General features: G+C 58.8%; 1 protein-coding gene across 1 annotated transcript; it reads right to left on the bottom strand.

Moving 5' to 3' along the window:
* Positions 1-2,222: 2,222 nt before the first annotated feature.
* On the bottom strand, positions 2,223-7,719 carry PLK2 (polo like kinase 2). Its single transcript, XM_028513691.2, has 14 exons — positions 7,433-7,719; positions 6,977-7,084; positions 6,734-6,850; positions 6,464-6,593; positions 6,131-6,218; positions 5,594-5,689; positions 5,285-5,483; positions 5,050-5,197; positions 4,619-4,716; positions 4,185-4,320; positions 3,708-3,948; positions 3,466-3,595; positions 3,132-3,242; positions 2,223-3,001 (listed from the first exon to the last, which is right to left on the bottom strand). The coding sequence occupies exons 1-14, from the start codon at positions 7,676-7,678 to the stop codon at positions 2,810-2,812; spliced, it is 2,040 nt and encodes a 679-aa protein (XP_028369492.1). The 5' UTR covers positions 7,679-7,719; the 3' UTR covers positions 2,223-2,809.
* Between the last annotated feature and the right edge of the window lie 1,463 nt (positions 7,720-9,182).

Below are 9,182 nucleotides of genomic sequence, written 5' to 3'. Positions count from 1 at the left end.
TTTTTATCCTCCTTACCCCACTTTAGAGGTTTTTCAACACTGTTGTGTTTTCTGGGGCCACTCTGGGAACCGGAGAATGCCAGGGGGCAGGAGGGGTGACAGGGACTCCTGCCCCACACCCTCACCCACTCTGAAGATGTCCCCCAAACCCGGGGACTCCTGCGTGCCACCCTCTCAGACACGGACATGGACGTTCAGCTGTCCTGGGGACCTGTCTGGGCACCCTCACGCAGGCTGCCTCAACATGCCCTGAGCTCAGCGTCTGTTCCTGAGTGTCAGGCTCTCGCTGCTGCGGAATTTCCCTGGGGGCTGCTCCTGCCAATCTTCCTAAGCCCCACCCTCTTCCTTCCTCGGGCTTCACAGCCAACCCGCCGCCAAATCCTGTTACAAACAGCGTTTTGAGCCCCTCCCTCGTCTGCGGTCTTTTGTCCGTTCAGGCAGGATTTGGCTGCCGTGGGCCAGGCCTGGTCTGCAGCTCTGGGGACGCTGATGTGAACCGATGGGCCGGAGGGAACGCCGGGGGTCCCACCTTCACCTCCCCCTACTCACCTGATCCTGCCCCACCTGCAGCAGGGCACTGATGTCCTCACTTCCTGGGTCACCTCTCTCCCCTCCTTCCCCACTCCTCCTGCCCCCAGAACGAGCTCTATTGTGTAGAAATGAAATACCAGTTGGCTGGTATTTCTTCCTTAAACCTTTCTGTGAGGCCACGTAACCTTCGGTGCAGCCCACAAGCCTTGGGAGGGCACACGGAGGCCTGCCCGAGCTCCAGCCTGCACCTGCCAGGCCTGCACGCCCACGGCGCTGCGAACTCCCTCACCCTCGGCTCTCTGTGCATGGAATTCCCACTGCCTGTGACGCCCTGCCCGCCTCATACTTCTGTTTAACCCCACTCGTCTTTCAAAACCCTATAAAAAAGAATTTCCTTGTCAGGAATCTATTCTCTGGGTCCAACCCACGCCCGGAGCTCCTTCCGCATGGTTCCCAGAACACCCAGTGCATACCTGCATCGTAACGTCACGGCACTTATCAGACTGGTGAGTAAAGGCACTGTCTTCTGCACTCGCTGGGACTTCCTTGGGGGAAGGGACAGGCCCGGGTCAGCTTGACGCCTCCAGTGCCGCCCGCCCGTCCGGCACACACAGCCCCTCCGTGCACGAGCAAGGACAAAAGCAGGGTTTGTCACACTCAACACGGAAGCACACTTTTACTGCTCACAACTAATTCTTCTCCTCTGCCCCAAGAACAGATTCTACGTTTGCACACCCAGCTATTAGTGTAATTACATATTTTTTTAGCTATTACTCTGAGCCATTTAACAAAGACTCATTGTGTCCACGGCCAGAGTTCCAGCCAGCAGCCTAGAACCTGTGGAGTACCCAGTTCGCACTCTCCAGGTTTGACTTTTATTAATAAAATGTATCGGGTGCGGGTGGTCATCTTAGCGAAATGCACAGTGACAGCCACAGTCCCGGCACCACACGGCCCCAGACCCCACTGCAACCGCGGCCCGAGTGCAGGCGACCCGGCTGTCCCCAGGACAGGACCTCCCTCGCAGCAGCCGTCCATCCGGAGCCCAGAGGACGCGCACCTCACGCAGGTCACTGGGAGGTCGGAGCAACCGGAGGAGCAGCTTTCGGTGCCCGTCAAGGAGCAGATCCCGCTGAATGAGCCGCAGCTCGGATGCGCCTGTGGCCACTGTGGTCGTTTGAAACCAGAGCCTGGCCTCCCACACCGCTCCCAGCCGCCGCGCACCAGAAGGAAGACGAAACGACTGACGTGTGAGGCCCGTCCCACCGGAACCGCGTGCGGGAGGTCCCAGCGGGGCAACACACTGGGCGGCACACACACACACACACACACACACAGCACGTCACGCTGCCCACGTGAAGACGAACTTCCTGTGCCTACTGACGCTTTGCAACAGAGGCTGTTCACACGGGGTGACAGCCCCCCGGACCCAGGCTGAAACCCTCCGGAGAGGAGCTGGTTCGGGTTTACCAGGAGGCCCGCAGTTAGCTTGTAACAAGAGCGTATTTTTGTTGCACTCTTGTCAGAAGTGAGCTCTACCGTGACTTCCTAGAAACTGTCACGGGAAAAAGTAACGATAGAACTTTCTGGTGCGCGTCTGCACTCTACGCCCCGACTGCCGAGAGTCCAGGGTCGGACGGCCGTGCCCGGCCGGGCGCCGCGACGGAGACAGAGGACGGACGAGCGAAGCCTTCCGCTTTTCCGTACGCTTTATTGCCAGCAGCTTAAAGTGGCCAACTTTAAAAAAACTGATAATAAATACTGCTCTTTGGGCTGTAATAAATAAAAAGTTTATTAACAAGGAATGCACTTTTCCAGCCACGAGTGTCTTCAAAAATTAACAAAAAACAAAAACGAACAAAGGAACACCTACATATGGCCATAGTTCACAGTTAGGCAGCCCAGAGCTGCTCCAATGACAGCCACCGACGACTCGGGAGCCTCCTCCCTCTCCTCCTCCCCTCTCCTCTCCTCGGGAAGTCCGTTCACAGTTCCCAGCCCTCCTCCGTCTGAAATGCTCTCAGCAGAGGGAAGTGAAGAGTCAATGCACCTTTCCGTGACGTTGTCTGAAAACCCTTTCAAGACAGGTCCCCCAAGGAAAGCTGCGCTCCGGTTCTCTCACACTGTCCGCGCCAGGACGGCCAGCGCGCCTCGGCCGGTCCAGCGGGCCGGAGGGCCTGTCTTCGTACCGCCGCTGCCGCCGCCGTCTCCCGCGTGCTGCAGCCTGCTGTCCCGCACCCCTGCGGCCCGCGCCTGGAGGGGCCCCCGGGGCCGAGGCTCAGTTGCACCTCTGCAGGAGCATGTTCAGGGCGTACCCCATGCGGTGCCGCAGCTCCAGCGAGCAGCCCGCCATCAGCAGGGCCGTCAGCCGGAACGTGGCGGACAGCCTGTCCTCGTTGATGTACGTGAGCAGGTACTCTTCGTCCTGGCTGCAGATGATGATTTTCGTGTGGTCGTGGTAGAAATTCACCTTTAAAACCAGACAAGGATGTTAGATCGCGCTGAGTGCCAGGGCTGGGGAGGCGGAGTCCGCGACTAAGCTGACCCAGTGAAAGTAACTCTCAGGCCCCCACAGGCCCGTCCCGGAGGGCCACAGTCACCTGAAAGGTGCCGTCGTTGAAGAGCATCATTAAGGCCTTGTCGGACTTCAGCCACTGCAGGAGGTAGAGCCGTGGTCTTCGCACGTCCGTGGCGCTGGGCAGGTCTCCTCCCTGCAGCGGACGGGGAGGGTCAGGGCCTGCGAAGCTGTGTGGTGCGTGCCCACCCTCCCCGGGCCAAGGCCTCTCCTGCTGGGGCAGCATGGGTGGAGGCCGCTGGCCCCGCCTCCCAGACGGTGGACTCAGCAGAGGGGGCGGGCCCTGGATCAGGCACTCCAGGGTGCTCCCCGTCTGAGCCCGCACCCCGGGACCACTGCTCCGAGGCCACAGCACTTACGTCCATGAGGTTCTCCTCCATGTAGTGGCAGAAGTACTTCAGCACCGTCACCTGGCTGACCAACTGCTCAGGGGCCTCTGTCGCCGGGAACACGGAGCACTGGCCGAGCTCCGCGTAGTAGTGCACGGTTCTGGACACGGGCGTGACAGGGGTGGGGGACGGCAGCCGTCAGCCTCTGCTTCCGGGGGCCTCCCGAGCGAGACTGAAGAACCCGCCGACCCCCGTGACCTGGAGACACTCACTTTTTGTCGGGAAGGAGGCTCATGTGAGCGCCGTTGTTGAAAAGGACGCCCACGGTGTGGTCCGAGAGCTGGTACCCGAAGCCGTACTTGTTGGAGTAATCGACCCACTTGGTGACCCACTGGAAGGAAGTGCTCAGCTGCTCTTTGGGAATGCAGTCGGCTTCCGGCATGTTCTCCAGGCACCCTCGAAGGACTCTTGCCACTGTGTCCGCAACGCTTCCCATGGTACTGTCCTCGAGGCCTGAACGTCGGAGAAAGTTATGGAATAATTAGCAAAAAAACACGGGCTTTGGTAAGTCTCCTTCCCCGTAGAACTCCAACACATGAACTCCAAATTCTTCCTAGTCCCATCCCAGCGCTTGAATTCTGTTGCTCTGTGTGAAACATGTCACGTGCGCACACAGGCACTTTGGTGACTTCTCGAGGAGCACCGGCACCGGCGGTTCCACCCCCATACGCGGGCAGACCAGCACTTACACTCGCTGCTGCTGCTGCAGCTGCCCAGTGTCCCTCTGACGATCATCCGAATGGCGTCTCCCCCCTGCTGCCTGCTCTCCACTGCCACGGTGCCAGTGCCGGGAGTAGCCACCGTCGTGGGTGAGGGCTGCAGCTCCTAGGAAAGAGGAGGCCCAGGCACTGAGCCGCAAGTCCCACCCTCATGCCGCTCGAGGGGTGGCTGGGGTGGGACTGTGGAAACTGTCAGGAAGGCTCATCCAGAGCAGTGGCCACGGGCCAGGCCCAAGCTGTCACAGCTGGCCCACTGCCCGCACTGCTCAACCCTCCCTCTCCACGGGCTGGGGGAAGATGAGGTACATGCAACAGGCCTGAGCCCTGACAATCACAGAGTAAGTGATAGCACAGAATGAAAACGACAAGAGGTGGTGATGTCTGTCTGTCCTTCCCCAGCATACCTCGTCTGGCCTGTGTTTGCTGGGTTGCTGCGTGATGGAAGTCTTTTTCAAGTCATGCCTAAGCTTGTATATGTCTTCGTCTTCTTTGGATACTCTATCTGTAAGTCAAGGAAAAGAATTGTGAGTGTTATTCTACCCTAACAAGGCAGGAACAGAGCCATCCATGTTTCCTCCTATTGCGTTACTAACTAGCTATGAGCATCTAAGGCAGAAACAGTACTTTTATCATTGCCATTAGCTGCAATTATGCAAGAAGCACACTTGAACGTGTATGACACACGTGTTGCGGTGTGAACTCATTATGCTACAAAAAGCTCAATAGTATGCAAAGATACTGGCTAAATTATGCTCATGCAAAAGCCTCTTCTAACTAACTTACCAAAGTGAGATACAATGTCAGACACAGAACAGCGGCAGGACTGGAAACTTACTGTGTGTGTCAATATATCTTGCTTTGTCCTTTTTGCCACCAAAAAGAGCAGCAGCCGCTTTCTTAAAGAAATTCTTCGCTGGACTGGACAAGTGGAAGTCCGGGACCGTGTGGCAGCAGCTGGAGGAGAGCCTGTCTGGCGTGAAGCCCTGCGGAGCAGAGAAAAGGCGCCCCGTGACCTGCTGGGCCACTGGGACCAAGAGCGTGAGATCCACAGACTCACGACACACACCCACCTGCAGGAAGAATTCATGCCGCATGATGTCATCCAAGCTTGGACGGTCCTGTGGGTTTTTGGACAGCATGCTAGCTATCAAGTGTTTGGCAGGCGCCAGCAGCGACGACGGCATGGTATACCTTGCTTCTCTGATACACCTGTACGTTTCCTTCAGATTTGTAGTTTCGAACGGGGGTCTTCCTAGTAACATTGTATACCTAAGAGAAAGAAAACACGGTCCATTAGGAATGGCCGTAAAGCAGCTCTTTTCAAATGTTAAAATCTAAATCCCCATTTTCATTTGCATCATTTGGGTGCACCCACTTACATTACACAGCCTAAAGCCCAAATGTCTGATTCGCAGCCATGTCCTTGCTTGTTGAGGACTTCAGGGGAGAGATAATTTGGGGTACCACATATTGTTCTGCAAAGACAAGAGAGGAAACTCATTAGGAACCATGTGAAGCCCAGTTCCCTGGACAAAACGGTGAAAGCTTTGTGTTGAGTTTCCATTAGGAAGTGTCTGACTTTTGCTTTTGGCATTTGGGCAACTGACATTTGACAAAGTGATTCTGGTGATTTTTTTTTTTTGATGCATGTATTTTTCTCAGCCCATGTGACAGCGTTTTTAGTCAATAGAGACCAGGCATTTCATCCTCCTCAGGCCATCGTAAGGCAGATTTCTTTCATAATCCACTGGGGGCACGAGGTGCCCTGGCCCGGCCTGCGGGGAGCGCCTAGTGCTTCCTCGAGTCAACCCTGCTGCAGTGCACAGACTGGGTCTCCGCGGGCCTCCTCTCAGACACCGGCTGGCAACCAGAGGGGCATGTGTGAGCTGCACAGAGGGGCGCCCTCCCAGCCTCACCTCCTCCTGTGCTCCAAGGGCTCCAGCCTGGCTGCCAAACCGAAGTCCCCAACTTTCAGTTCCATGGCTTCGTTAATAAAAAAGTTCCCTGGACGATAAACAAAACAGACTTGAATCCCTGGGAGAGCCACTCTTGGCCAGTGCACACCAGGTCAGCCCTGGAGGCCAGCGGCCAGCTGTTGACCAGAACTGCCCCCACTCAAAGGCAAGACTGCAAAGGCTGCCCCCCCCCCCCCCCCCGAATGGAGACCAGGAAAGTGTAAACAGTGAGAAGGAGAAGGAAGGAACACCCATCCCCGACACACAAATGCACGTTTGGAGTCCAGGGCTCACCTAGCTTGAGATCCCTGTGCAAGATTTCTCGCTCGTGGAGGTACTTGAGTCCAGACACAATCTGCCTGAGGTAGTATCGGACTTCGGGCTCTGTCAACACCTTCCTGGCTTTCAAGATGTGAGCCATGGACTGCGAGGAGGAAGAGGAGAGAAGGTGTCAGCCACCGCTGTCAGAACAGAAAGTCACTGCCGGGCACGATCGGCCCCAATCCACACGGCAACCCCGAGGAAGCGCAGCCGGGCTGCATGCGGGTCCAGGCGCACACCTACCCTTCGGCTGCAGTATTCCAGCAGGATGTAGATGTTCTCTTTGTCCTCGAAGTAGTGGTAGAACTGCACGACGTGCTTGTGGTGCAGAAGTCTGTGCAGCTCTATCTCCTTGTCGATCTGGGAGGAAAGGCGCACAGGGCTCAGCACTCGGGCGGCGGCAGCAAGCAGCAGGGCAGCCGCGAGCTGCGTGCGCACCAGGGAGCCGGCCCCGAGCAGCAGCACCGCGCCCAGCACCACACTCACCTTCTCCCGCTGGTGCGGCTTGGCCACCCTGCTGTGAGGGATGATCTTCGCAGCGTAGACTTTGTTGTTTGTCAGATCCGTCATCTCGTAACATTTGGCAAAGCCGCCCTACGAGGAAACAAAGCCGAGACGGAACTGAGTAGGCAGAGCCACGGACAGCAAATATGCTCTAATTTTTTTTTTTTTTTAAATAAGAAAGGAAAGCAGAAAGATCGGAGCAGGAGGGAAGAAAGGGGCCGGGGAGGCAGTCTGATTCCAAAAGCCCCTTCCAGACGGGAAAGCGCCCCGGGGTGCCGTCCGAACAGGCCCGCGTCCCTTTACTCGGAGGACCGGGACGGCGCTGGGTCGGGAGGTGAGACTGGGGATCTGACCAGACCGGCCCGGGCGGGGAAGGAGGGCAGAGCCGCCGCGGGGATCGGCACCCCGGACTCGACGCGCGCGGGGCGGCGCCCTCACCTTGCCCAGCACCCGGCCCCGGCAGTAGCGCCTCCCCGTCGTGGGGTCCACAACGACCCGCGACACCTCGGCGCCCGCGTGGTGGCGGTGCTGCGGGGCCGCCGGCGACTCCTGCGCCCGGGGCGGGGGCTCCTCGGGGGGCGGCGGCCGCCTGCGCTTCGCGTCCCCGCCGCCAGCCTTGCCCGGCGGCTCGCTCGCCTTGGCGCCGGCGGCCGGCTGGTAGGTGATGGTGCGCAGGAGCTCCATGCTGTCGCCTCCCGCCGCCGGTTCGCCACCGCCGCGTCCACTGGAACAAGTGCGAGCGCGGCGCATTATATACGGCCTTGGGGGGGCGGGACTTAGCGCGCCACGTCACGACGGCGCCCCGCCCACCGTCCGCGCCGGCGGGGCAGAGCCGGGATTGCCGGGCCGCGACGGGGCAAGGGAGGTTCCGGTACCCCGAGAGGGCTGCCCCGTCCTCCGAAAGGCCGCAAACTGGGGTCTGAAGCACAGCCCCGAGGCCCGACCGCCCCCGCGGGCCCCATCCTGCAGCCTGACCGTGCGTAACCAGGGTGACGGGCCTCGAACGCCTGCCTAGCCCAGCCCCGCTGGGCCGCCACCCGTCGCCCTGGAGCCGGAGCGTGGGGCCCGGGCGCCCCCTCGCGGACAATCTAGGCAGCGCAGGGGAGGGGAGCGGTGGGACCTGGGGCGGCCCGCGACAGAGTGGTGCGGGGCCCCCGGGCTCAGTGCGGGTTCGCGGTGGGGGTCACCGTTGCTGGTTCCTCCGAAGGGGCCGTGCACGACGCTAGTGCGGGGACACCACCCGTGCTTCAACGACATATGACATCCCCGGAGGCCGCGGTACCCGGAGCCACGTGCAGTCAGAGACTCTGGGTCAACCCCGCAGCCCTCGGGGCGGGGCGTCAGTGCTCGCACTGGACAGACGGGCCGCGGGGCTGACCCTTTAAGGAGCTCGGCCCGTCGTGAGTTTCAGACCGCCCAGATGAGGCCGCTCGGCAGCACCCGGGCCCTTCCTGGACGCCAAACACGTGGCCAGCTGGGCGGTGCTGTCAGTGCCGGACTAAGGACCCGGAGGGACTTGGAAAAGGGGTGACTGCAGCCCACTGTCAAGGTCAGGTCCACGTGCAGCCGAGGAGACGTTGTCAAAGACAGTGTGTCCCCCCGGGCTCCGACGCCGTGCGGAATGGGGGCTCCAGGGCCCGGCCGAGGGAAGGGCCCGAGGGAAGGGCCGGCCCAGGCTTGGTTCTGGGCGGGGCGGGCAGAGGTCCAGGAAAACTGAGGTCGCAGGGCCCTGACCTGCGCGCTTCGGCCGGGAGACCTTTGCTTCCCAACCTTGTTCTGCGCTCGCTGGCTCGGCTACCTCTATTCCCAAATCTAGTTATACACCATGACTTTGTTTTATTGGTTGGTAATGAGTTTTTTAATCCATAATTGATTATGGTCTTCTAAGGTCAAAGGACTGAAGGACGGATTGGTATCATATTTTTCGTTATTCAATTCTCTGATGATCACATAGTATTGTATATATTCCTACCGAATGCACTTAAGAATTTGATGGGCTATTCAACACTTCATATGAAATTAAGGTCCATCCACCAAAGCATTTGGGCATTTAGTAAAATGTTAATACTGTGTATGTTGTATGGGCTGTTTCGTGCAACTGCAAAAGTTTGATTTTTTGGTTGGTGCTGCCATCGCGTGGACAGAACCGAAATGGTCATCGGTCCACGAAGGAAGGAAATGGTCCTTC

This window comes from Phyllostomus discolor, chromosome 3 (assembly GCF_004126475.2).
Source record: "Phyllostomus discolor isolate MPI-MPIP mPhyDis1 chromosome 3, mPhyDis1.pri.v3, whole genome shotgun sequence".
Lineage (NCBI taxonomy): Eukaryota > Metazoa > Chordata > Mammalia > Chiroptera > Phyllostomidae > Phyllostomus > Phyllostomus discolor.
This window is presented reverse-complemented; position numbering and strand designations above follow the sequence as displayed.